Source organism: Caenorhabditis remanei, chromosome IV (genome assembly GCF_010183535.1).
Source record: "Caenorhabditis remanei strain PX506 chromosome IV, whole genome shotgun sequence".
NCBI lineage: Eukaryota > Metazoa > Nematoda > Chromadorea > Rhabditida > Rhabditidae > Caenorhabditis > Caenorhabditis remanei.
Genome location: NC_071331.1, coordinates 22,202,490 through 22,230,388, shown reverse-complemented (window position 1 = coordinate 22,230,388; position 27,899 = coordinate 22,202,490). Strand labels below are relative to the sequence as shown.

Genomic DNA, 27,899 nt, shown 5'->3' with positions numbered 1-27,899 from the left:
AGTGAAAACGATCAAAAAATAGTTGCATAAATAATTGTGTTCAGTGAGAGAGACGAGAGAGTACGGCTAGCAGAGAGACGCAGACGAATAACAGGCGGTTCGGAGAATGGGAAATGAGCGGTGGGAAGTGTTGGGTCACGTTGAGGCATCGGCTCTGAAAATAAGGAAATTCAGAGAAAAAATTTGGGGGTTAGAAAAAATGTCCAAAAAAATTTTTTTTTGAAAATTATAAAAAAGTTTCTAGAATTTTCTTGGTGGGATTCATATCAATTTCATTTTGATTGCGAAATATAGAATCTGTGAGTTACCAGCTTTTAGAAAAGTACCCACAAGCCTATATTCCGATAAAATCGGGTCCCACCACGAAAACTACAGTAACCCGAAAATTTTGAAAACTTTGATACCGCTGTAACTTTGTCAGTTTTTATTACATTTTTTTAAATAAACAAATTTGAATTCAGCAAGACAAGAGCTTTCAGAAAAGTACCCATAAGCCTATATTCCGATAAAATCGGGTCCCACCACGAAAACTACAGTAACCCGAAAATTTCGAAAACTTTGATACCGCTGTAACTTTGTCAGTTTTTATTACATTTTTTTGAAATAAACAAACTTGAATTCAGCAAGACAAGAGCTTTCAGAAAAGTACCCACAAGCCTATATTCCGATAAAATCGGGTCCCACCACGAAAACTACAGTAACCCGAAAATTTCGAAAACTTTGATACCGCTGTAACTTTGTCAGTTTTTATTACATTTTTTTGAAATAAACAAATTTGAATTCAGCAAGACAAGAGCTTTTAGAAAAGTACCCACAAGCCTAGATTCTGAGCGATTTGGGTTTCACCACGAAAACTACAGTAACCATAAAATGTCAGTTTTCGTGTCGAGACCCAATTTTGTCAAAACCCGGGCTTGTGGGTACTTTTCTGAGAGCTCTTGACGAGCTGAATCCAACTTTTTCATTTTCAAAAAAGTTGCATCAAAATTGAAAAAGTTACAGAGGTATAAAAAATTTCGAAATTTTCGGGTTACTGTAGTTTTCGTGGTGGGACCCAATATTATCGGAATATAGGCGTGTGGGTACTTTTCTGAAAGCTCTCTTCATGCTGAATCTAACTATCACATTTTCAACAATGCAATATTTGATACCACCAACAAATAGGATAAAACTTACATCAGCCTCAAAAGAGTCCAACCCAATCAACACCGACGTCGAGAAACAGAGTGTCGAGTCACATTTCTGCCAATTCGTCACATTTTTGTCACAAAAATACATTTTGGGATTCAGTCCACACAGGAATGGGACGGCGTCAATTTGGTGTTGGGGATATCGGTCTTCCAGACGGAATTTTATTTCCGTTTCGTTGCAAAACGGCTCAATTTTTACAAGAAGATCGTTATGAGGGTATTGGTGGGATCGACGGATCAAGAGGAAAGGCGGCTCGGGTTTCTGCAAAAAAAATGCAAAAATTTGAGATTTTATTTTCAAAATAAAAATTAAAAAAAAACAAAAAAAAAATTTTTTTTAAACATAGATTTCTAAAATAAAATCAGTATTATTTTTGAATTCAGCTCGTTCTCAGCTTTCAGAAAAGTACCCACAAGCCTAGGTTTGGTCAAATTTGGGTTTCGACACGATTTACGAGGGTTACTGTAGTTTTCGTGGTGGTACCCAAAGTGAACGGAACAAAAGCTTGTGAATACTTTTCTGAAAGGGGTTGTCATGCTAAATTTAAATTTTTTGTTTTCAGAAAGATTGCATCAAAACTGACAAAGTTACGTCAGTTTCAACATTTTCGAAATTCCGGGTTACGGTAGTTTTCGTGGTGTGACTCAAATTGCTCAGAATATAGGCTTGTGGGTACTTTTCTAATAGCTCTTGTCATGCTGAATTTAATTTTTTTGTTTTCAGAAAGATTGCATCTAAACTGACAAAGTTACAGTGGTTTCAAAATTTTTGAATTCCGGGTTACGGTCGTTTTAGTGGTGGGACTCAATATTATTAGAACATAGGCATGTGGGTACTTTTCTGAAAGCTCTTGTCATCCAGTATCCGATTTTCTTACTCTAAGTTTAAGCATTTAAGTCTAGAAGCAAAAATCAAGGAAAAACAGTTTTTGGTGTGCAAAAATCGTTTTTCACTTGAAAATTATCGATTTTTAGTGGATTTTTTTGGGTTTTTTTTGGATATCTAGACTGATTTACTCACCAACACCGTCTCAGGTTTATCATGTTTGTAATTAAACGTCGTCGGTATCACAGACACATCCACCAATGGATGTGACGGTTTTGTCGAGTTGACTGCAGGAGATTCCACCAAAAAATGGGCTTTCGAGGTGTAATGAAAGGGTTTTGTCTTGACGTAATCGTAGATCACAGCGTAGATTGCATCATCCTCGACAGACACCACAAATCGACCGTTTGATGTGGTGGTGTCAAAGGTTTTTCTGAAAAAAAAAGAAGTTTTTCTGAAAAAACGGTTTTTTGGAAATATTCTGTTAGGAATCTCGTCAATACAATGTTTATGGAAAATTCGATTCTTTCTCCACGTTTTAAACCTAAATTCAACGAAAATCGATGAAAAATAAAAAAATTTCAAAAAATTCGGAAATTTTGATTCCAGTGTTTTTCATTCAGTTTTGCATCAAATTTTGTATAATTACTATTTTTGGATTTAGCTGACCAAAAGCTTTCAGAAAAGTACCCACAAGCCTATGTAGGCTCCCACCACGGAAACTACAGTAACCCGGGATTTCGAAAATTTTCGAAAATTTTGAAACCGCTGTAACTTCGTCAGTTTTGACGCAATTGTTTTTTAAACTAAAAAATTGCAATCAGCGCGTTGAGAGCTTTCAGAAAAGTACCCACAAGCTTAGACACCGCCCACCTTGGGTCCCACCACGAAAATTCCGGGTTACTGTAGTTTTCGTGGTGGGACTCAAAGTGATCGGAATATAGGCTTGTGGGTACTTTTTTGAAAGCTCTTATCATACTGAATTCAATTATGCAATTTGTTTTGAGATTGGTGGCCTAGGTTTGGGTTTCTAGGTCATCAAATGATCTGTTGGCGATTTTAGCCGATTTTAGCCGATTTTAACCGATTTTAGCCAATTTTCTCGGATTTTTCACCATTTTTTTTAAAAGTTTATTCAATTTTTCATAGTGGTAACTTATCTAAAACTCACTTCACGGGCTCCTCCGTCTCATTTCCGCCCAATTTTTGAAGAATCAAAGTGACCACACCGACATCCGACTCCAACACCTCCGTCTCCACCACCAACTCGTTTTCCGATAGGTTATTTTCGACGACCGAAACTTTTTTCACATTTCGAAGGAATGTCGTACTCGTCGTTCCGGAAATTTCTTTGCACTCGGAGCCGAGATGCTTCGTGAAGTCGCCGAAGCCCGAGGAGAGCACCAAGTCTGTCGTCCAGCAGATTCTGAGTGCGGAAATTGCGATTTTAGGGGGAAAGATGAGGTTTTTGAGGGGTTTTAACGGTGTGGCTGTCTTTTTGAGCATTTTTTGGTCTAGAAACATTAAAAAATTTCAGAAAAAAAATTTTCGACCAAAAAATTTTTTTTTTCGAAATTTGAAAATTTTACATGTTTCTAGACCAAAAAATGCTAAAACTTTTTTTATTTTCCGGATTTTTTTGTTGGTATTTATTTGAGTTTTAGCTTATTTTCTATAACTTTTCTAAAAAAACTCACTTATGACATTTTAACGGAGAAATATGGGCTTTGATTTGATGCTTCTCGGAGTCCATCTCCTCGATATCGTATTTTTGGTCCATCTGGAACACAAATTGCGTTTTTTGTCCGGGGATCCAAATTTTTAGAGTTTTCACTAACATACTCAAATTCAGTAAACGGAGAGCTTTCAGAAAAGTATAATCATGATAGGGTTCTGCGCACTTTGGGTCTCGACGCGAAAACTACAGTACCCCTCGTAAATCGTGTCGAGACCCAAAGTTTCCAATTTCAATGTTTTCATTGTTTTCAGCTTGCTGAGCGCTTTCCAAAAAGTACCCACAAGCCTGTATTCTGAGCAATTTGGGTCTCGACACGATTTACGACGGGTTACTGTAGTTTTCGTGGCGAGACCCAAAGTGATCGGACACACGGATTGTGGGTACTTTTCTGAACCATCTCAACTTGCAGAGTTCAAATTTTGGATTTTCAAAAAATCGCGCCAAAACTGACAAAGTTACAGCGGTTTCAAAATTTTCGAAATTCCGGGTTACTGTAGTTTTCGCGTCGAGACCCAAATTGCTTAGAACCTATGCTTGTGGGTACTTTTCTAAACCGTCTCAACGAGGTAAAAACGATGGTAATGTTCATTTTGAGAATGGGCGCTCCTGGTTCAAAAAAAAACTCACCGTAATCTCTATAGTAACCGAGTCCTCATCCCCTTTCAACTTGATCTCCTCCTTCGTCTCCGACGTATCACATATCACACGTAGTTTGACGACGCCAGTGGTCAAATTTGATCTACGCTCTTGTTCATCGTCCCGCCAACCGACTGTGACATATAAACTTTCGAAATTTTCGACACCATCGAGACTACGGTGCATTTTCACGTTGATCGCGTTGGTTTGATGGGAAGGGGGGTGGGTGGGGCGAGAAGAAGTGGTCGGCGGCGGTTGGGACCCAAAAACTTGGGTTTGGGGGCCTAAATTAGGCCCTGGAAGCCCAAAATTTGAGTTTAGACCGCCAAACGGTCCAGACGCGGTCGGATACGGTCCAACGGATCCTTGATGGCCTAGAATTCCACTGGAGGTTCCTAGACCATCGGGGTGTCCTAGGCCAACATTATGGACCCCCAACGTCGGTGGTATCCCAGGTACCGTACCGCCCATCAAAACGGCCGCCAAATTATTCGATTCCTCGCGTGGCTTCGTCTTAATCAGTCGCTCCTCCTCGTGCGCTACCGTATGACCGTTGATCAAATTTTCACTTCGAAAACGGATACCGTACCAGGTGTCCGGACGGAGGAAGGGGATCGTGTAGCGGCCTGAAATGATAGCGATAGGGATAGCGACAAATGATAGCGACAAGGATAGCGACAAATGATAACTATAGCGAAAATGATAGCGACAAGGATAGCGACAATGATAGCGACAAGGATAGCGACAAGGATAGCGACAAGGATAGCGACAAGGATAGCGACAATGATAGCGACAAGGATAGCAAAAAGAATAGTGATAGAGATAGTGATAGAGATAGTGATAGAGATAGTGATAGCGAAAAATGGTAGCGATAGTGATAACGATAGTGATAGCGATAACAAAAAGGATAGCGAAAATGATAGCGACAAGGATAGCGAAAAGGATAGCAAAAAGGATAGTGATAGAGATAGTGACAGAGATAGTGATAGCGAAAAATGGTAGCGATAGTGATAACGATAGTGATAGCGATAACAAAAAGGATAGCGAAAATGATAGCGACGATGATAGCGACAAATGGTAACGATAGTCGTAGCGAAAAGGATAGCGACAAATGATAGCAATAGCGATAGTGATAACGACATGTGATAGCGGTAGTGATAGTGATAGCGATAATTACCTCTTGTTATCGTTAGCCATAGCCCTGCTAAATCCACTGGATTCACTTTTTTGTTCGCCTCGATGTCCACAAGTTCTATATGGATTTTGAGATGTTCGACGGGTCCTGAAATTAAAAATGTTATTTTCGCAGTAAGTAAAACAAATTCTACGTCGTTTGCAACCAAAATCACCAAATTATGTCGAAATCCGACAAAGTTATGAATTTTCGAAAATTTTCGAAAATTTACTGATTTTTTGTTTGGACTGTAACTCAGTCAGTTTCAGTTCAAATTCTATAATTCTTAGATTTTCAGATTCAGCTCGTTTTCAGCTTTCAGAAAAGTACCCACAAGCCTATATTCAGAAAATATTGAGTTTTGGACCCCCTATGCGCCTTTAAATTTGTAGTTTGTAGTTTCAGTGGGAGTGCTCAGAATCAGGGCATGATTATACTTTTCTGAACCGTCTTGACGTGCTGATTTCAAAAATATATTTTTCAAGCTCGTTGTGCTCGTATACACCGAGTTACAGCAAGAAATCTGAAAACTCGATATTCGAAATTTTTCGAAATTCTGTAACTTTTTGAGTTTTTACTGGATTTTGTTGATTTTTAGCTGAAATTATTAGAAAACAAATGGAAAAACTTGAAAAATAAAATTTGGGTTTTGGCGGGAAAATTTAAATTTTTCGAAAACAAAGACCCAAAATTTTTTTTTTTCCAAAATTCTCCAAACTCTATCATGATTATACTTTTCTGAAAGCTCTCAGTCTCCTTAATCCAATTTTCCTGAAAAAAATAAGCCCCGCCCCCTTTTCACCTACCATGCTTAGTGGTAGTAATTATCACTTGCGTCTGCTCCACCTCAATCTCCTCAATATGATCGACGTCTTCGTGGTTTGGCAAGTCGGGGGCGGCGAGAATAGTGGGAATAAAAAATAATAGTATAAATATAGTAGGAATTTCAGAAAATTTCATAATTTCAGAAAAAAAAATTTTGGAAAAAATTTTTTTTTGAAATTTTTTTTTCGAAATTTTTTTATAAAACCTCAAAAATCTTGTTTTAGCACACACAATTTTGGTGTTTCATAAGAAAATATTAGAATCTTTTTCCCCAGAAGGTTCTCCTCCCAAAAATGTATACAATTGGGGGGCGGGACCCCCAGAAGCCGTGCACCGGAAGACGCTCATTCACCTTTTTTGTCGCATTCTTTAGCCCCACTCGTTTTCTTGTTTTCTCTGCGCTCTCCCGTCTAGACACACTATTTCGTCGGTCGTCCAGGAAAAGGGGGGACGAGGGGTATGGCAACTTTCTTTTTGAAGGGTAATTATCGTCGTAGTGAGGAGGAACTATTTTTAGGAGAGAAAAGGGTTCCATGAGCCCGAATTTGTGACATATTATACATTTGAATAACAAAAAACATTAACAAAATACAAATGTATTTGAAAAAAGCAAAAAAATTGGGTGAAAACCGTGAAAACCCAAAAAAGTTACCTTGGTGGCCTAGAAATCTAGAAATCCAAAACCTAGGCCACCAATCTCAAAATAAACATTACCATCGTTTTCAACTCATTGTGACGGTTCAGAAAAGTACCCACAAGCCTATATTCCAATCACTTTGGGTCCCACCACGAAAACTACAGTAACCCTCGTAAATCGTGTCAAGACCCAAATCACACCGAACCTAGGCTTGTGGGTACTTTTTTGAAAGCTCTCGTCATGCTGAATTCAAATTTTTTGTTTTCAAAAAAATTGCGTAAAAATTGATAAAGTTACAGCGTTTTCAAGATTTTCAAAAATTTGGGTTACTGTAGTTTTCGTGGTGGGACCCAACTTGTTTTAAAACACGGCATGATTATACTCATTCGAAGCGCCTTTACATGCTAAATCTGATAGTAATGTTGAAATTCAGAGAATCTCAGAGCGTTTTTTCATTTTTAGAATTTTTCTTCCAGTCTTATTTTCCAATTTTTTCATTATCACAATTCAATTTATCTTGTTGAGACAATTTAGAAAAGTATAATCATGCCCGGGTTCTGGGCACTTTGGGTCTCGACACGAAAACTACAGTAACCCATAACTCAAATTTTCTGGGGATACTGTAGCTTTCGTGGTGGGACCTAATTTACTCAAAAACCTGTCATGATTATACTTTTCTGGAAGCTCTCGGCGATATAAATTCAGTCGAATTGAGAAGAATTGAAAAATTTTGAATCCTGGCGCGGTGGGACTCAAAACTCACTTTAGTGGTGTGACCCAAAATGTTTCATTTAAATTTTTTTTGAAAATCAGTTTTTCCTCAATTACAACCAAAAAAATAAATTTTTTGCAGTGCGGTTCCTGGGCGTATCAATCCAACATTGTCAATCTGGTAGCTGCGAAGGAGGAAATCGCTTTGGAGGACTTTTATGATAATCAGGTATCGTAATTTTTGGAAAAACTATTTTTCTTCAAAAGTTTACTCAATTCTGATTTTTTTCAGCCAAAAATCAACTAAAAACATCAAAAATTAAAAAGTTACAGATTTTCGAAAAAATTCGTATAGATTCGAAAAAATAATGTTGTCCGTAACTCTTTCAATTGTCGTTGAAAATCAATGAAACATACTTTTTTGTATTCAGTGTGAAAAGAGCTCTCAGAAAAGTACCCACAAGCCCAGGGTTGACAAAATTGGGTCCCACCACGAAAACTACAGTAACCCTGAATTTTCGAAGTGGAGTTTAGGCATGTGTGTACTTTTCTGAAAGCTCTTATTACGTTAAATTCAAATTTGTTATTATTATAAAAGTCGCATTAAAACTGGCAAAGTTACAGCAGTTTCAGTAATTTCGAAAATCCGGGTTACTGTAGTTTTCGTGGTGGGACCCAATCTTTTTGGATTATAGGCTTGTGGGTACTTTTTTGAAAGCTCTTTTCACTCTGAATTCAAATTTTTTGTTATTGAAAACATCGCATCAAAACTGACAAAGTTACAGCTATTTCACTTTTTTCGAAATTCCGGGTTACTGTAGTTTTCGCGTCGAGACCCAACTTCCACCAAACCCTATCATGATTATACTTTTCTGAAAGCTCTCAACCTCCTCTATCTGATAATAATTATTATTTTCTGATATTTTTCAGGAATGGCTCCTAACGGACGCCCGTTTATTCAACGGCACCACCAGAAATGTGTCAGCAGCCAACGAGTCGTTTTCTATGGTTTATATGCAATTGGATTTGAAGAGACAAAGTTTTTACTATGTTTTCAATTTGGTATTTCCGACTACATTGGTAAGCGACAAAAAGAAAAAATTTTGAAAAAATTTTTCGAAAAAAAAATTGCTGAATTTTTTTTTCAAAATTTGTTTAATGACTTAAAAATTAAAAACTAATTGGGTTTTTTTGCACATATTCTCGTTCCAGACTACAAACTATGAAAAAAAATCTCTAGACTACAAACTACAAACTTTGCAGGTCTCCCTGGTGGCCGTCGTCGGATTTCACGCTCCAATCAACGCGACCGGAAGACGTGAGAGCAAATTCAGGCTAGGTAAGACGGGGGATTAGTATACTTTGCACTTTTAATGGGTTCGGGAAAATGGGAAAAATGTTTTAGTCGAAAAAAATTGGTTCCTGGGTGCAAAATAGGGGGGAAATTAGGTTTTCGTGGTGGGACCCAAAAATCCCAAAAAAATTGAATTTCTAAAAATCAGAGGGTGATTATACTTTTCTAATCCGTAAAATTACGGTGGTCCTAGTAAAAAAAGAATTTTTTGAATTGGACCAAATCTGACCGAGATACGGTAGATTTAGTGTTTTCGTGGTGGGACCCAAAAATTATTGATAAAATTTGAATTTTTCAAAATCAAGGCATGATTATATTTTTCTAAACCGCCAAATTACGTTGATTTTAACAAAAAAAGAATTTTTTGAATTGGACCAAATCCGACCGAGTTACGGTAGATTTAGTGTTTTCGTGGTGGGACCCTAAAATCCTTTAAAAAAATGAACTTAAAAAAAATGAGGCATGATTATACTTTTCTGAACCGTCAAATTACGTTGATTTTAACAAAAAAAGAATTGTTTGAATTGGACCAAATCCGACCGAGATACGGTAGTTTTAAAGTTTTCGTGGTGGGACCCAAAATTTGAAAATTTTTGAGTTTTTTAGAAAGTATGGCATGATTATACTTTTCTGAACTGTCAAATTACGTTGATTTCAACAAAAAAAGAATTTTTTGAATTGGACCAAATCCGACCGAGTTACGGTAGATTTAGTGTTTTCGTGGTGGGACCCTAAAATCCTTTAAAAAAATGAACTTAAAAAAAATGAGGCATGATTATACTTTTCTGAACCGTCAAATTACGTTGATTTTAACAAAAAAGAATTGTTTGAATTGGACCAAATCCGACCGAGATACGGTAGTTTTAAAGTTTTCGTGGTGGGACCCAAAATTTGAAAATTTTTGAGTTTTTTAGAAAGTATGGCATGATTATACTTTTCTGAACTGTCAAATTACGTTGATTTCAACAAAAAAAGAATTTTTTGAATTCGACCAAATCTGACCGAGATACGGTAGATTTAGTGTTTTCGTGGTGGGACCCAAAATTTGAAAATTTTTGAGTTTCTTAGAAAGTATGGCATGATTATACTTTTCTGAACAGTCAAATTACGCTGATTTCAAAAATATACAAAATTCTGATGTCAGACTGAATCTGACAGAGTTACGGTAGTTTGAATGTTTTCGTGGTGGGACCCAAAATTTGAAAATTTTTGAGTTTCTTAGAAAGTATGGCATGATTATACTTTTCTGAACCGTCAAGCTACGCTGATTCTAAAAATACGCAAATTTCTGATATCGGACCAAATCTAACCAAGTTACGGTAGTTTTTGTAAAAACGTGATTTTCGAAAAGTTTCGAAAATCTATAACTTTTCGAATTTTCATCCGATTTTTGTGATTTTAGGCTTAAATTAAAGGGAATTTTTCAAACTACTTGTAAAAAGTAAATTTGCCACAAAAAATTATTTCCAGGCATCATGACGCTCCTCTCAATGTCCGTCATGCTACTAATGTTAGTGGGTGAGATGAAGTTCGCAATGGAAAGTGTTCCCGGACAACGTGGCAGTTTTTCGGATGTCCCTTTGATGGGAATTTACTATATGACACTCATCTGTATTGTCAGTATCGCCACGTGTACCTCATCGATTTTTGTCCATTTGGAGAAGTTTGCGCTGAGGAATCCTAGTTGGCAGGTAAACTAATTATTTTTTCAAAAAAACCAAACTTTTCAAAAAATTGAAAGCACGGCATGATTATACTTTTCTGAACCCCCAAATTACGATAATTTCGAAAATATAAAAATTTCTGAATTGAGACCAAATCCGACCGAGTTACAATAGTTTGAGTGTTTTCGTTGCGGGACCCAAAATTCGAAAATTTTGAATTTTAAAGAAAGCATGACATGATTATATTTTTCTGGACCGCCAAATTACGCTAGTTCCAAAAATATTAAAATTTCTGAATTGAGACCAAATCTGACCAAGTTACGGCAGTTTGAGTGTTTTCGTGGCGGGACCCAAAAATTGAAAATTTTTGAATTTTTTACGAAAAGACGGCATGATTATACTTTTCTGAACCGCCGAATTACGCGAATTCCAAAAATATAAAAATTTCTGAATTTGAACTGAATCTGACTGAGATACGGTAATTTGAGTGCTTTCGTGGCGGGACCCAAAAATCACAAAAAATTGAATTTCTAAAAAAAATAGGGCATGATTATACTTTTCTGAACCGCCAAATTACGCAAATTCCAAAAATATAAAAGATTTTGAGTTTGGACCAAATCTGACCAAGTTACGATAGTTAAAGTGTTTTCGTGGTGGGACCCAAAAATCCCAAAAAAAAGAATTTCTGAAAAAAATAGGTCATGATTATACTTTTCTGAACCGTCAAACTACGTTGATTCCAAAAATATATAAATTTCTAAATTTGGACCAAAGCTGACCAAGTTACGATAATTTAAATGTTTTCGCGGTGGGACCCAAAAAATTGAAAGTTTTTCGAAAATTTGAGAAAACACGGCATGATTATATTTTCTGAACCGCCAAATTACGCTGATTTCAAAAATATATGAATTTCTAAACTTGGACCAAATCTGACATAGATACTGTAGTTTTTTGTAAAAACATGATTTTCGAAAAGTTTCGAAAATCTGTAACTTTTCGAATTTTCATCCGATTTTTGTAATTTTAGGCTTAAATTATAGGAAATGGTTCACATTATCTGTAAAAAAATTTTCAGAGTGTCCCCTGGTACATCCGTTGGTTGGCCGCCAAAAAACTCTTCTGTTGCTACGTCCCAAAATCCTTCCGATACGATAAGGATGACGCGTACGGTCGGAATAATAATGTGCAAGCGATAAGTCTTCACTCGACACCCGACAGGAATGTGGTCAAAAATTTGATTCCGAAAGAGGTAGATCAAATTCAGATATTTTGAAATAAATAAAAAATTAAAAATATTTGTAGATCAATTTCACCGAAGTTAATCAGGACGCTCCGTTGCATGATGTTTTGGAGGGTAAGAAGTTTTTTTTGAATTTTTTTTTGACATTTTTGGATTCAGCTTGCTTACGGTAGGGTCCTACCACAAAAACTACAGTAACCCGGATATTTCAAAAATTTGAAATCGCTATAACTTTGTCAGTTTTGACGCAATTTTGCTAAATACATAATATTTGAATTCAGCGTAACGGGAGCTTTCAGAAAAGTACTCACAAACAAGGGTTTAGAAGGTTTTGGGATCTCAACACGAAAATGACGTCTTACTGTAGTTTTCGTGGTGGGACCCAATATTATCTGAATATAGGCTTGTGGGTACTTTTCTGAAAGCTCTCGTTATGCTGAATTCAATTTTTTGTTTTTTAGAAAAAAATGCGTCAAAACCACCAAAGTTACAGCGGTTTCAAAATTTTCGAATTTTTAGGTTACTGTAGTTTTCGTGGTGGGACCCGACATAGGCTTGTGGGTATTTTTCTGACAGCTCTCGAACCGCTGAATCTGGAAATCTTAGATTTGCTGGTGTAGAGTTAAACCCAGTCTCCCAAGGGGTCATTTTTTCAGCAAAATTTTTTTTAATCCAAAAAAAACCTAGAAATCCAAAATTAGCCCCACAACCTCAAAAAAAGTTACATATTCGGAATCAGTGAGTCGAGAGCTTTCAGAAAAGTACTCACAAGCCTAGGTTCCAGTCACTTTGGGTCTCGACACGATTTACGAGGGGTACTGTAGTTTTCGCGTCGAGACCCATCTTGCTTCAAACCTAGGCTTGTGGATACTTTTCTGAAAGCTCTCGACGCCCTGAGTCTGAAAATTTTATCCATTTTCCATTGCCAGGAACGTCCGCCGAGAAAATCCAGAAAGTCGACTTGATCGTCAGTCTTCTGCGTGAAATCATCAGTTTGAAAGAGCGTATCGGAGCATCCGGACAATTGGCTCCGTATTGGGAACGAATTATTTCGAGAGCCGAGAAAGTGTCACTCAGCTTCTATCTCTTCCTTATCACCATCAATGTTCTCATGTTCTTGTACCCCGAGTTGTGGTATTAGGCTCCGCCCCTTTAAGATTTTTAATTTTTGAAAAAAATCAATAATTCCGATGTTTGTTCGGGTCAAAAATTGATCTAGCATAATCATAACCATCCCTGTCTTTATATTTTCATGTTTTTGGCAATAAATTAATAATTTAGAATTATAAAAATTTTATTATCAAAATATTAAGATTTCAGTAAAAAAATTAGTCGTCCGATAGAATGCAGATTATGATTCTGAAAAAATAATATTGATTGATTGAAAACCGGTTGGTTATGCGGATTCCAACTGACTGAGATACGGTAGTTTGAGTGTTTTCGTGGCGAGACCCAAAAATTCAAAAAAAATGCATTAGGGGCATGATTATACTTGTCTGAACCGTCAAATCACGCTGATTCCAAAAATATAAATCGCTTTAAGATTGGACTAAAACTGACTAAGATAGGGTAGTAATTTTGAAAGACAGTTTACACCAATTTCGGCCACAACTGTTTATTCATATTGAAAATTACGGAATGAGCATAAGAAATTAAATGATTAAAAAACAAAACGATCTCTTAGATAAATTGAAAGTTTACAATAATACACTCGCATAATTAGAAACAATTAAAAGTTGTAATAAGAAGGTGGCCGAAAACTTGAAAATGGGCAATAAGTCGAGGAATGCTGAAATTCGATTGAGTTTATGGCTTGTGGTAATTTGGTAGAAAACAAGATTAGATCATTTCGATAGAGAAAAATGCGGGCTTTCTAATGGTATAAAAATCTTCCCGATACGACCAAAACTGACCGAGTTCTGATTAAAAAAAGTTTTGACAGAAAAAACCGCTTGGACCAAATCTCAGAGATGAATCCTGTTCTCATAAAATTGAAAATACTTACCATATTATCAAGGTGTTCCATTATTTCACCAGTGAACCCAAATACTATTTCTGCAAGTGAGAGCGGTTCCTGGTGTTGAGCACAGACTGGTTGTCGACGATTCTGTTAAGAATTAAACTGGTTATTTGATACTTCCCTCAAATTAAGTCTCACTTTTTGTTCGGTTGGGTGTCAATGATTCCACACATGCAAATAGATGTATCTGGACGATGCGCCGGGGTGACTCTGAAATTGTTAAAAAACTCGATTAGAGTACCATGAATTCTAAACATACCGGGATTCCGCAAAAATGGCTCACACTGCGGATAACAATTTTCAGGTTGTCCATTGTTACCTGAATTCTTCTATTTCTGGAACACCTCCTGCAAACATCAAAAATAATATTTTTCTTGCAAGATTCCAATTTGTACCCCATTACTTACCTCCTCATGGGCCACGGCTCGCTTTTCTGCCTTTGGAGTCGTTTTGGTGCTCATTGCGCTACCCATTTTGCGGTGGGTTTCTGAAATGTAGATTTAGAACAAAAATCTATTTTAAAACTTTACTCAAATTTAAAAAAAACCTGTACTCACCTAATCAACATCATTGACTCCAAACTCCAATAAATAATAAAACTAGAATTCCAGAAAAATCATATATAAAATTAGTCAGGTCTGCAACCAGAAGCAGATCAAAAAGGGGGATATGAGTGAAGGGGGGATAACCTGCTGGAGTAACAAGAAGAGAGAGAGAGCAGGGAGAGAGACGCAGACAACAAGATGAAGAATGTAGTCTGCTCATATCCAGTATTCCCAAAAGGATTTAATTTGTGGTTGAGAGGGGTTTGGAAATTTCGCGAAATTATATAGAAACGGATTATTAGGGCAGGTGGTGTGGTAGATTTCAAAATTACACGTTTCGTATAGTTTGGAGAATGAAAGATCGAAGGATTCTATGGATTGAGGTGCAATTGGCCGACGCTATGCAGTTAAATAAGGAAATTTCAATCAAAGAAAGCTTTGGGTGTGTTCCGTCCGAAAATGATCAAGAGGAACAGGGAAATTTTTAAAAAATATAAAAATAGCGTTAAATTTTCAAAAACTAACGAAGTGAAAATATTTTCAACCGTTTAAAACTGACGGCATAGTTAATTTGGTATAACTACCATGCGAGCAATGCGAGCATTAAAAATCCCAATATTTTACTTTTCTTGTACCATTGGACCTGAAAAACTCTTCATTTCCGACTTCCAACTTCCGGGTTTCAAATTCAGCTACTTTTTCAGAATGTTGTAATAATAATTTTTAAATTGGCATTTTATTGAGAAAAACAAAAAAACAGTGAATATATTTAGATTTGGAGGCAGTCTTATTTCACGTCTTGCTTGGAGTCTTCGTCCATCACGATTTCGGGTTTCTGTAAAAAACCACATCTAAATCTTGAAAAAAATAAAATAAAACTAACCTCTCTTTCGTTATATTCTTGGTTTTGCACAGCAATTGAAGCCAAGGAGAGATATTGCATCTTCTTGATTTCTTCAACGAGATCCCAGGCCATTTCGAATTTACACCAATTTGGTCTGAAAATAGACAATATTATAGTTTTCTGAATCCCCAAGTCTTGCTGATTTCCAAAATATAAGCTTCCTCAAAATTGGACGAAACCCGACTGAGATACGGTAGCCTTTGTAAAAATAGGTGTTTCGAAAAGTTTCGAAAATGTGTAACTTTTTGAGTTCTAGGTGGATTCAGGGGGTTTTACGCTTAAAAGATGGATAATTAATTTATTTTTTGTGAAAAAAATTAAAAATTAACCATTTTCGTGATAAGACCCAAAATTTTCGAAAAATTTAAAATATTGAAACTACTTCATGATTATACTTTTCCGAACCTCCAAATCTTGCTGATTTCAAAAATATCAGTTTCCTCGATATTGGAAATAACCCTAATGAGATACGGTAGTTTTTGTAAAAATTTGATTTTCGAAAAGTTTCGAAAATCTGTAACTTTTTGAGTTCTAGACGGATTCAGGGGGTTTTAGGCTCAAAAAATTGGGAATTTCAGGAATTTTCTAAGAAAATGTATAATCCGTGTCATTAATTTAATAATAAAGAACTAACTTACATCCTTGCTTTCCGGTATCTATAAATCCTGCCACTCCTCTCATGACCCGTCGTTCTCTCCTACTTCCTGAAAACAGCAAACATCATTTTTTATAAACATAAATTTAAATTCGTATCCCATCGCTTACCTTCTCGTCGAGCACGGAGTTTTTCGGAGTTCGTGGACACTTTCTGGTGCTGACTGCGCTACCCATTTTGAGGTGGATTCCTGAAAATTGAATAAAAATTATAAATGGCGGCGGATAAACAGGAAAACAGCCCAAATTTTCAAGTTTCAAGACAAGACCAAAAAATAACAAAAATTGCATTTTTCAAAAGTCAGACACGATTATAACTTCCAAGTTACGCTAGTTTTCGGGAAAACATTGAACATAGAAAACATCGATATTAAAACATTAGTCACATTTTGAAAACTGTACTCACCAAAACCGTACTCACCTCATCATCCTCATCAACTCCAAACTCCAATAAATATAAAAACTAGAATTCCAGAAAAATCATATATAAAATTAGTCAGGTCTGCAACCAGAAGCAGTCCAAAACGGGGTAAATGAATGAAGGGGGGATAACCTGCTGGAGCAACAAGAAGAGAGAAGGGAGAGACGCAGACAACAAGATATAGAATGTAGTCTGCTCATATCCGTACTCCCAGCAGTATGTAATTAGAAGTTGAAAGGGTTTGGAAATTTTGCGAAATTATATTGAAACGGATTATAGGAGAGTGGGGAAAAGTGCAGGTGGTGTGCTGGGTTTAGAAATTTCATGTTTCGTATAGTTTGGAGATTAAAAGATCAATGTACACTTTTTACCAAAAGTTCCGATAAGGAAAACATTTTAAAACACGAACTATAATTAACTAATTTATTATTACCACAACATAAAGAAAGAAAACTCAGAAAAAGGAAGAGATCAAGTAGAAAATAGTCAAGTTGAGGATGGTACCAAATACAAAAAGACTCGAAGATTCATCTTCTTCATCATCCTTCTTCTTCTCATCTCCATCCTTCGATCCCTTCTTCTCACAGAATCCATCGCTATCCAATTTGCATTTCTTCGGTCCACAGATGCATAACGTTGCCGAGTCCTCGCTGCCTTCACACTCTTTATGTTTACAATTGATTTCGCTTCTCGAAGGAACCGTACAGGAAACCACGGTTTCTTCTCCAGCAGTATCCAACTCCTCCATCTGTTTACGCTCGTCTGATGGATACTTTGCTGCCAATTCTTCTATTATTTTACCCCCTTCTTCCTCATAATTACGCCCACATTCAATTTCTGGCACCTTCAAGCTATCGGTTGGTTTCTAAAAATGAATTTTAAAGAAATAAAAAAAGAATATAGGTTCCTTACCAAGTCTTCAGCTTTTATCCCCATTATTTTTCCTCCTACATCACGATCTTTTTTCAATTTTTCTCCTATTCCAGTAAGCATTTCATTGGAATAAGTAAAATCAGCCATCGCAAGTGTTGGCCCTGAAACAAGAAACTAAAAATTATTCTTTTGTGAAAAAAGAGGAGGTACCATACCGTAGGCAAGAAGTATTCCAGCAATGAGAAGCAATTGCATTCGGATGACGTCTTCTGAGGGAATCAAATCGATTCTACTGATTCTTCTCAAACATCTCCCCCCTTTTATGCAATTCTCATCAAGGGCACGCGGTCAATGGGGACGGTGGGGGCCAGGGGTTTCGATGTTTGTGGGGGAGGTCTTTTTTTCTTTTTTTTTCTTAAAAACCTGGCGTGAAGGGGACAAAGATTCAATTGTCTTATTCACATTTCCAAAAAAGTGTGTGATAGTTTGTCGGCGGCATGGAAGAGAGAAGAAGAGCCATAAATCTATCTGAGCACTCCCATTTTTCATAGTCGGAGGAATCGAGAAACGGGGGACAAAGGAAAGAGACAGAACTTGTCTGCTCAAAATGTTCTTTCATGTTGCTATGTTCGATTTATGCAAGTTTATAAGCAATATTATGAGCAAAAACTGCTCAGATTTATAGTTTTTCCCCTGTTCCATGCCACCGACAGCTATCCCATACATTTTCGGAAATGCGGATAAGGCAAATGACTCTTCCTTCCCTCCATGCCAGGTTGTCAATTAAATCAATTAGGATCAATTTAAAAAACGAAAGAATATAACCTCCCCCACAAACATGGAAACCCCGACACCTGGCCCCTGTCCGTCCAAAAACCGAGTTCCGATTGACCATGTGCCCTTGATAAGAAGTGCATAAAAGGGGGGAGTTGTCCAGAAGAATCAGTAGAATCGATTCGATTCCCTCAGAAGACGTCATCCGGATGCACTTTCTCTTCATCGCTGGAATTCTTCTTGCCTGCGGTATGATACCTCCTCTTTCTCCAGAGAAGAATTATCTCAGTTTCTGGTTTCAGGGCCAAATTTTGCGATGAATCAACTAAGTGGTAGTATGGAAATTCGATTGGCGGTAACTCGTGATAAAGTAGCAAAAACCGTTCGGATGGAAGCTAAAGAATTGGAAAGAATCATATAAATTTCTTATTTTTTATTTTTTATGAGTTAATTGGTTTTCAGATACAAACCGATAGCTTGAAGGTACCAGAAGTTCAATGTGGACGTAATTATTCTCTGGAAGGGACTAAAATGATCGACGATTTGGCAGAAAAGTATCCAAAAGACAGCCATAAACAGTTGGAACAGTGGGAGGCTCTTGGAGATGATACCTGGCTTTCCTGTTTCATCCCTTTAAGAGACGAAATCAATTGTAAACATAAAGAGTGTGAAGGCAGCGAGGACTCTGCAGTGTTATGCATCTGTGGACCAAAGAAATGCAAAATGGGCAGTGATGGACTCTGTGAGAAGAAGGGATCAAAGGATGGAGATGGGAAGGATGAGAAAGATGGATCTTCGAGTCTCTTTGTATTGGGTACCATGCTCAACTTGACTATTTTCTACTTGATCTCTTCTTTTTTCTGATTTTTCTTTCTGGGTTTCTTTATCAATAAATTAGATAATTTTGAATTATTACAAGTATTGAACATGAATAGAAAACAATGGTCAGCATCAGTGGTTGAGTTGAATCCACTTGTATACATATAGGTTCTGAAAAAAAGATTATTCATAATTTTTAAAATATTTTCTATTATGTTAACAACAAATGAAGGACTTACTTGATTTTGATAAAGATGACTACGAGAAGAATGATTATCCCGTGATGTCATCCTGAAATGAATTGAATTTACTTATTCTTATAGTTTTTAACTGTAAAAACTTACAACTATCAAATCCATGCAATCTTTTGTGTAACAATCATATGTTGATGTTTGATGAATCCACGGATTCGATAAGAAAGTTATTGCAGGATTGCCAGGGTGTACTTGTACAGTCCAGAAAGTCATCGAGGCGGATTCACAGTTCTGAAAATATGTGGTTTTAGGGCTGAATGAAACAAAGTGGAATCTCTAGCAGAGTGACATATGTTTTACTTCATCTCAAAAATTAAGTTAAAAAAAGAAACTGCCCTACCAATCTATTGAAGAATTTACAGTATCCCAATCAATTATAATCTTTCTAACTAATAAAATGTGGTTATTTTGATTTCAAATTAAATTGATCTCATCCTCACCTAGAATATGCTGATTATCATCAAATCACACGAATTACATGATTTTGATTTCCAAATTGCGCGCGCTATGAGCGCTTGAGTGACAAATCCAATAGACACGACGATATAGAACAGAAGCGAGTTCATCCTTCTGACAACACAAATGAATCCCTGAAATGAAGAAATTGGAAATATTTGCTTTTTTACTTCGTTATCCTTAAAATCGATTTTTGAAATTAAACAGAAGCTGATTTTTTGAACATTTCGAGTTTCGAGCAGCCATCTGACTAAAACTCATTAAGATACGGTAGATGTTGTGAGAAGAAGTTATTCGAAACGTAACTTTCGTGGCAAGACTCAGAATTTTCGAAATTTTTGAAAACAGGACATGATTATATTTTTCTAAACCGTCCAATCACGATGATTCCAAAAATATATTAATTTTTGAATTTGGACAGAATCTGACCGAGATATGGTAGTTTTTTGAAAACTGGATTTTCGAAAAGTTTCGAAAATCTGTAACTTTTCGAATATTTATCCGATTTTAGTGATTCTAGACTCGAATGATAGGAAATTGTTTATATAATGTATAAAAATATATTTAAAACAGACAAACAGAGAGACCTATGAAAGGAGCTCATCAATAGAAAAAAGCGATCATAAAATTTTAGTCACATTTTAAAAACACCGTACTCACCTCATCATCCTCATTGACTCCTCCAAACCACAATAAATAATAAAACTAGAATTCCAGAAAAATCATATATAAACTTAGTTAGATCTGCAACCAGAAGCAGACCAAAAGGGGGGTTATGAGTGAAGGGGGATAACCTGCTGGAGCAACAAGAAGAGAGATAGAGAGACGCAGACAACAAGATGAAGAATGTAGTCTGCTCATATGTGTACTCCCAGAAGGATGTGATTAGAAGTTGAAAGGGGTTTGGAAATTTCTCGAAATTGTATAAAAACGGATTATTTGACCGGGATTAGTTGGGGAAAAGTGCAGGTGGCGTGCTGAGTTTCGAGTTTAAACGTTTTGTATAGTTTGGAGATTACAAAATCAAAGTACATATGTAACAGCAAATACGCTCCAGACCTATTTTCAGCAAATGTCTTACCAAATAAATGAATCATTAATAAAAAAAAACAATATGACCTCCCCCAGAAACATCGAAACCCTGCCCTTTGCCCCTTTGATTGTCAAGTTGACGATGGTACCGAATACAAAGAGACTCGAAGATCCATCCTTCTTATCCTTCTTCTTCTCATCTCCATCCTTCGATCCCTTCTTATCACAGAATCCCCCCTTTTTTATGCACTTCTCATCAAGGGCACACGGTCAATGTGAAATCGACATCCCAGAAACCCCGACCCTTGGCCCCTGGCCCCGCCCATAAACCGAGTTTCGATTGACCGTGTGCCCTTGATAAGAAGCGCATAAAAGGGGGGAGATGTTTGAGAAGAATCAGTAGAATCGATTCGATTCCCTCAGAAGACGTCATCCGGATGCACTGGTTCCTCGTTGCTGGGATACTGCTCGCCGCCGCAGGTACCCTATCTTTTTTCAGAGAAAAATAATTCGAGTTTTTGGTTTCAGGGCCAACTCTTGCAATGTCTTTATCCAAAAGTGAAATTGAAGAGCTTTTAATCAAGGAAGCCACTCCTATCATGATGGCAGAATTTCTCAATGTAGTTCGTGATAAAATAGGAAAAGAGGAGGATGTCAAATTTAACAATTTGGTAAGGAACATATATTATTTTTTCTAATTAAAAAAGGCATTTTTAGAAACTAACGGAGAGTTTGAAAGTGCCAGAGGTTCAATGCGAGCGTAATTATGCTGAGGACACTGAAAAACTTATCAAAGAATTGATTGAAAAGTATCCATCAGACGAACAAAAACAGGAAGAAGAGGCGGAGACTGTGGGAGATGATACCTTGCTTTCCTGTTTCCTCCCTTCAAGAACTGAAGTTAATTGTAAATGGAAAGAGTGTGAAGGCAGCAAGAACCCGAAGGCGTTATGCGTCTGTGGACCGAAGAAATGCAAATTGGATAGCGATGGACTATGTGATAAGAAGGGATCGAAGGATGGAGATGATGAGAAAGATGGATCTTCGAGTCTCTTTGTAGTTGGTACCATGCTCAATTTGACTATTTTCTACTTGATCTCTTCCTTTTTCTGAGTTTTCTTTCTTTAAGTTATTGTGATAATAAATTAGTTAATTATAGTTCGAGTTTTAAATTGATTGATTGGTAAAAGGTTTCCATCTCGAATTGTTTTGAAGACTTTATCTTCTTAGGACCCTCATACTGTGAAAAAATAGAGTTTGGCCAAAAATTTTCATAACAAAATTGCGCGGGCTGAAAACGCAAGTATGGTGGGGGATTGTGGGTGGAGCTTAAACTGCAAGCTTTAAAAAAGTGGAGCTTAAAAATCAATGTTTTATGCTGTGTGTTTGCATATCTCTCATGTTTAGTCAATTGAAATAGGAGTTTATCTTGGAATTTCTGTTCAATTAAAATATTCGAAAACAAAACTTTTTCCGTACAGGGCCGCCTGTTTTAGTAGGTTTTGAACTCTGTCTTCCTCCTGAAGATCAAACTTTTTTTGTCTTTTGCCCGTCCTCTGATCAGAAAGTATATTCATCTGAATTCTACCGTCTGGACGGATATGCACCATGGTTCCCTGAACAAATTCTTCAAGCATCATGAGAGTGTTAATTATTCTATGCAACTTTCGAGGTTAGTGTTTTATATTTCATATGAAAACGTCAGAAAGAGAACTCAAAGAGTTGAACGGTCTCTTACCCGGACGAGCTAGTGGTCTGCACGAATTTGGGAATATATTAAAATTTTCCAATGATTTCTTCTTCTTCTCTGTTGTTTCCTCTAATAAATACTTGAGATGCAACCTCATAAGAAAATTGTAGCTGGATCTTCAACATTCGAACCTGAAACAACTCATTCATACAAAAAAGAAAGAAAACAATATGACCTGCCCTCACAAACATCGAAACCCCCGACCCCTGGCCCCTACCGAATCAATTGACCGTGTGCCCTTGATAAGAAGTGCATAAAAGGGGGGACTTTGTTTGAGAAGAATCAGTAGAATCGATTCGATTTCCTCAGAAGACGTCATACGGATGCACTGGCTCCTCGTTGCTGGGACACTTCTTGCCTATGGTACCTCCTCCGTTTTCAGAAACGAATAATACGAGTTTCTGGTTTCAGGGCCAACTCTTGCGATGTCTTCTTTCGAAAATGATGTGAAAGAACTCCTTTACAAGGAAGCAAGTCCTGCTGTTATGGCAGAAGTACTCAACGCATTTCGTGATAAAATGACAGAAGAATATGGGTTCAAATTTAACAAGTTGGTAATGAACATATATTACTTTTTCTGATTAAAAAAATCATTTCTAGAAACCAACCGAGAGTTTGAAGGTGCCAGAGATTCAATGCGGACGTAATTATATTGAGGACTTGGAAAAACTTATTGAAGAAGCAAAAAAAAAGTATCCATCAGACGACCAAAAACAGTTGGAAGAGGCGGAGAATACTGGAGATGATAACTTTTTTTCCTGTTTATCCCCTTCAAGAAACGAAATCAATTGTAAAGCTAAAGAGTGTGAAGGTAGCAAAGACCTGACAATGTTATGCGTCTGTGGACCGAAGAAGGGATCGGAGGATGGAGATAAGAAGAAAGATGATGATGAAGAAGATGGATCTTCGAGTCTCTTTGTATTTGGTACCATCCTCCACTTGACTATTTTCTACTTGATCGCTTCCTTTTTCTGAGTTTTCTTTCTCAAAGTTATTGTGATAATAAATTAGTTAATTATAGCTCGCGTTTGAATTTGATTGATTGATTAAGGGTTTTCATATTGAAATGTTTTAAAGCTTTTATTAGCTTTGCATCTTCTTAAGACCCTCACTGTTTGGATTCTCGAAGTTTCCACCGCTTTTCTTCCACGTCACACGGTCCATGGGAACTTGGTTCATGGGCGTGGGCCAAGGGTCGGGGTTTTGATGTTTATAGGGTTTTTAGTTTATTTATTGATTGAAATGAAGGAGTTAGTCTGTGATAAGTAAAATTTCAAATTGGGTAACATTTGGTCTAAAACTACGGTAGGTGATTTTGACGGGGAAGACATCTTCTGGGAGTTAAATCCAGCAATTTACTGTGCGGATTCCAATAAATTGCAAGCGTTGATCATAAGTATTTTTAAGAGAGCACCGAATGTAACAGCAATTTCAGTGCAAAATGTGGCGAATTTTGAGCTGTCGTCTTAAAATGACCATAAATCTCTAGGGAGCACCCATACAGAAAAGTGGTCAACTACAAAAATGAAGCTCTACTTGTGATCTATATGATTTATACTTAATTTACTTTGGGGTACAATCAGTGATACAGTAACACCTTCTCAAAGTTGGACATTTTCAACTGAAAACGGCCAAAGTTGTTAGAATTATCGCAATTACTGTATACATAGTCTAGTGGTTTAGCGTACTGTTGTTTAGACCCTACTTTCTATAGATAAACCACAAAAATTCCCAAAGTCTTTCTGCCTTCCACCATTTCGCCTATGACAAATAAGAATCTTCAGATTTATGACATTTTTCTGACAGGCTAGCTACCGACAAAAAAGAGCCATTAACTTTCTTACGGGACATCAACTGTTATCGGTAAGTTTTGAAGTCCGTCTCCCTTCTGAACATAAATCATCAAACATGTGGGTGTCCCTTAGACTCCGCCCACCTTGACCACCTGCTAAAGAAAGAGCCATTAGTCTTCTTTGTCCCCCTTTCCCAACTCCTCCGACTATGAAAAATGTGAATCCTCAGATTTATAGTCCTCCCTCCTTCTCTTCCATACCGCCAACAGCTATCCCATATGTATTTTTCGGAAAACCATATGTGCTAAAGACAACTGACTCTTTTTCTTCCCTCCTTTATGACACCTTAGGGGTCATTCGTCATAGAGAGACTGTAGAGTGCCATAGAAAATGGGCGGAGTCTAAAGGTCTCCCCTTTTGTCATGTGACCACAAACATATGACACCCACATTGGTGTCATTCCTCATGGACCTTCATCATGACACCACAGAAATATGATACCTCGTAGAGATACTGTAGAGATACATAGGAAGTGAGGGAGAAATATGACACCTCATGGAGAGAGACTGTAGGTAGGTAGAGAAAATGGGCGGAGAAAGTAGGGGGCGGAGTCTAAAGGACCACTGTTCTCAACCGAAATATCCTCATAGTTATGTAAGATGCACTAACGGAATGTGCGTGGTTTTTGATTTTTATTGAATTCTAAAGTCATATTTTTCTTCTGTATTCTTATCTGTATTTTTAAAAATAATGTTAGGTAAGTTTAGATTGTCACAGTAATCTAGAATTAGTACCATTTTTCTAGATTGATGTTCCAAATAGTCAGGATTTTGGCCGTTTTGTGGGACCCTTACAAGATTCTTTCAACCGTTTTCCGACCGGAGCTATCCGTGTTCCTTACGATCTTCTCATGGGGAAAAAGTGTGAGAAATCCGAATGGTTATGTCCCGTCTATTCCTATTCTCGTCTCTGATTCTCTGACGATATTTGGAAAAGGGCCGAGCTGTAAGGTTTTTATCAAAATAGTTTTAAATTGAATAGTGCTTTAACCTTAGAGATTCAACCAATTTTATAATTTTTTCTAAAGAAACCCTTTTTCAGATGATGGCGATGGTCCTCGCGTCTTCAGAAAGAAGACTTCATTTCCGACACAAGAAGAACTGAATTTTTTCCACGCGAATGTTTCAATCGGGAAGGAGCCGACAATGAAGAGGCAAAATGCAGCCTACAGGGCGATGGACCCAGTGCGAATCAAATTCATAAATCTGGATAAGGTAGCTTTTGGATCAGACCTCCACTACCACATGTCGACGCTTTTCAAAAGAAATGTTTGGTTTCAGTAAGTTTATTTAATATTCTGACTTTTGAAAAGTATCACTTTTTAGACTGGAACACTCTGGATTCTTGGAAAAAAAATGGGATCATCAGGAACCGTCTCACCCACAATCTGACTGATGGAGGAGTCATAATGAACAAATTGGCGCCGACACAATGCAATCCAACAAGAAAATCTCAATTGATGAAGGTTTCTCGGTGCGAAAAAGACATTAAAAATGAACTTTCGGTGAGTTGTTATGTTTTCAAAAACCCGTTAAAACTTTTTTTCAGGAAATCAACTTTGGTGTAAAACAAAAAGCAATTGGAGGAAGCTGAAATGACTTGGCACAACTATCAGCTCATCTTCATGACTACCAGATCATCCTTTGGGCCATCGAAGGACGTCAGACCGTAGCCAGCGTAGCCGCTTTATTGGACTCTTCTACCAAGGCAGACACTACAAGGCCTCAAAGAATCTAATTGAATCGTAATATTTTAAATCATTTATTACATTTACAACAAAATTTTATCACAATAAATATTATTTTTTTAATAACTTTGTTTGACCATTGCGACAAAACCAATGGCACAGAGCCATATGGAAAGTGTGTGACCAGGTGCGTCCTATAAATATGTGCCTGGCATTCGGCAATAGTTGAGTTAATGAATTGGCAAATTGGGCACGTGCGTGCCTGGACGAGAGGATGTTGGTGATGTAAGATACGGAAGAAATCTTCCGAAATTACTGGGTTTGGAGGGGGTAAACTTTGGAGTCGGCAATTAAAGTCTTCAGGTCTATTTTTAGTGAAGCGGACGCAAATCATTTCCATGGGATGAGGTTGTTGTTTTTTATCCCAGAGAATTGGTGCAGAATCACTGGGCAGCTCTATTCCGAATGATTCTTTATAGAAGTCAAGCATTGACTGAGTGCAGAATAGCATTCTCACCATACATGCCTTTTCACTGCTGTAATTAAGACAATCCTAATGAAAAGTGATTTTTTCAAAAACTCACACCAATCATATCCCAAATATTGATAACATCTGGGCCATTTACAATTTAATTGGCTTTGAACAACAATTCTTGAGTCAAAAAACTCGCATTTGATCCCATTCCTAAAAACATGAAATATAATTAATAAAATTATTTTTTTCTAAAAAACTCACATTTTCTTTAGGGGGTCCGAGCCAATTCGGCGAAATACCAATATGTGTCGTACGATATTTCAATGAACTTCTGAAAATAAAATAATTGAAATTTTTTGTTTCATTTCAGATTCCGATACATCTGAAAATTCTAAGAAAGTTTTATTCTAGACGCGTATCCTTAAAATCGCTCTAAACGCCACAATTCCCGTTCTCCTGACATTTTTTGAAAAAAGTCTCGTTTTTTAGTTGCAGAATTAAATTTACGTTGTTGAGAGTTTTCAGAAATGTATAATCAAGCCATGCTTTAAAAAAAGTGGAGTCTCGACACGAAAACTACAGTAACCCGGATTTTGAAATTTTGTAACTTTGTCAGTTTTGACGCAACTTTTTTTGAAAATAAAAAGTTCAATTCTGGATGAGAGGAGCATCCAGAAAAGTACATATAATCATGCCATGGTTTGGAGAAAGTTGGGTCTCGACGCGAAAACTACAGTAACCCGAACAGTTACCTGTTTTTCGTGGTGAGACCCAAAACACGGCATGACTATTCATTATTATAATTTTCTAGAAAGCTATCAACGAGCTGAAGCGGGAAATATTATTGAAAAATAAAAAATCCGAGAATTATTTTTTCGTGTCGAGACCCAAAATTTTTGTCAAAATTTCAAATTCAATCAAAACGTGGATATCTATGATAATTTCAACACTTTTAACTGAAATTTTCGAAAAATTTCAATAAAAATTTGTCTAAAAATGACCCGATTTTTTCGGTGGTTTGAGCATACTATTATTTTTCTAATTACGTGTTAATTATTTCTAAATTCAGATCCCCTTTTCTTTTCTATGTATCATCTTTCTCCCCTATATTCCAAACCTACATTCGACACCTCTTCTCCCTCCCGCTGTGAACCATCTGCGCAATCTCAGTGGGGGGGGTCTCAGTCCGTGTCTCAGACGGCCGATGTCATTAATCAGACAGTGTTCAGACTGTGGGGTGATAGAAATAGCAATATTTCATCAATTTGGATAAATTCATGAATATTCGAAATATAATATGCCTCAAATTTGAGAATGTTTTAAATTGAGTCTAAATTCATATTTTTGGAAAATTTCCGTCATAATGAAATTAACAAAATTTCAAACG

General features: G+C 36.9%; 4 protein-coding genes across 4 annotated transcripts; 3 read left to right on the top strand and 1 right to left on the bottom strand.

Annotated features, from left to right (window-relative positions):
• Positions 1 to 40: 40 nt before the first annotated feature.
• Positions 41 to 6,524, bottom strand: GCK72_015740 (uncharacterized protein; the record flags this gene model as incomplete). Its single annotated transcript, XM_003098979.2, has 8 exons — positions 41 to 154; positions 1,177 to 1,452; positions 2,212 to 2,449; positions 3,188 to 3,442; positions 3,714 to 3,796; positions 4,382 to 5,016; positions 5,568 to 5,672; positions 6,371 to 6,524. The coding sequence occupies 8 exons, from the start codon at positions 6,522 to 6,524 to the stop codon at positions 41 to 43; spliced, it is 1,860 nt and encodes a 619-aa protein (XP_003099027.2).
• Positions 6,372 to 13,136, top strand: GCK72_015739 (uncharacterized protein; the record flags this gene model as incomplete). The annotated part of the gene is made up of 8 exons (XM_003098991.2): positions 6,372 to 6,452; positions 7,880 to 7,966; positions 8,668 to 8,817; positions 9,001 to 9,076; positions 10,562 to 10,782; positions 11,831 to 12,004; positions 12,058 to 12,109; positions 12,925 to 13,136. 8 exons carry the CDS (start codon positions 6,372 to 6,374, stop codon positions 13,134 to 13,136), a joined length of 1,053 nt encoding a protein of 350 aa, XP_003099039.2.
• A 4,976-nt stretch (positions 13,137 to 18,112) lies between these two features.
• On the top strand, positions 18,113 to 19,050 carry GCK72_015738 (uncharacterized protein; the record flags this gene model as incomplete). Its single annotated transcript, XM_053731099.1, has 2 exons — positions 18,113 to 18,187; positions 18,649 to 19,050. The coding sequence occupies 2 exons, from the start codon at positions 18,113 to 18,115 to the stop codon at positions 19,048 to 19,050; spliced, it is 477 nt and encodes a 158-aa protein (XP_053585871.1).
• Positions 19,051 to 21,184: 2,134 nt separating this feature from the next.
• GCK72_015737 (uncharacterized protein) lies at positions 21,185 to 25,745 on the top strand (the record flags this gene model as incomplete). Its single annotated transcript, XM_053731098.1, has 7 exons — positions 21,185 to 21,227; positions 21,276 to 21,418; positions 21,465 to 21,810; positions 22,909 to 23,051; positions 23,098 to 23,422; positions 25,392 to 25,629; positions 25,676 to 25,745. The coding sequence occupies 7 exons, from the start codon at positions 21,185 to 21,187 to the stop codon at positions 25,743 to 25,745; spliced, it is 1,308 nt and encodes a 435-aa protein (XP_053585870.1).
• Positions 25,746 to 27,899: the final 2,154 nt, after the last annotated feature.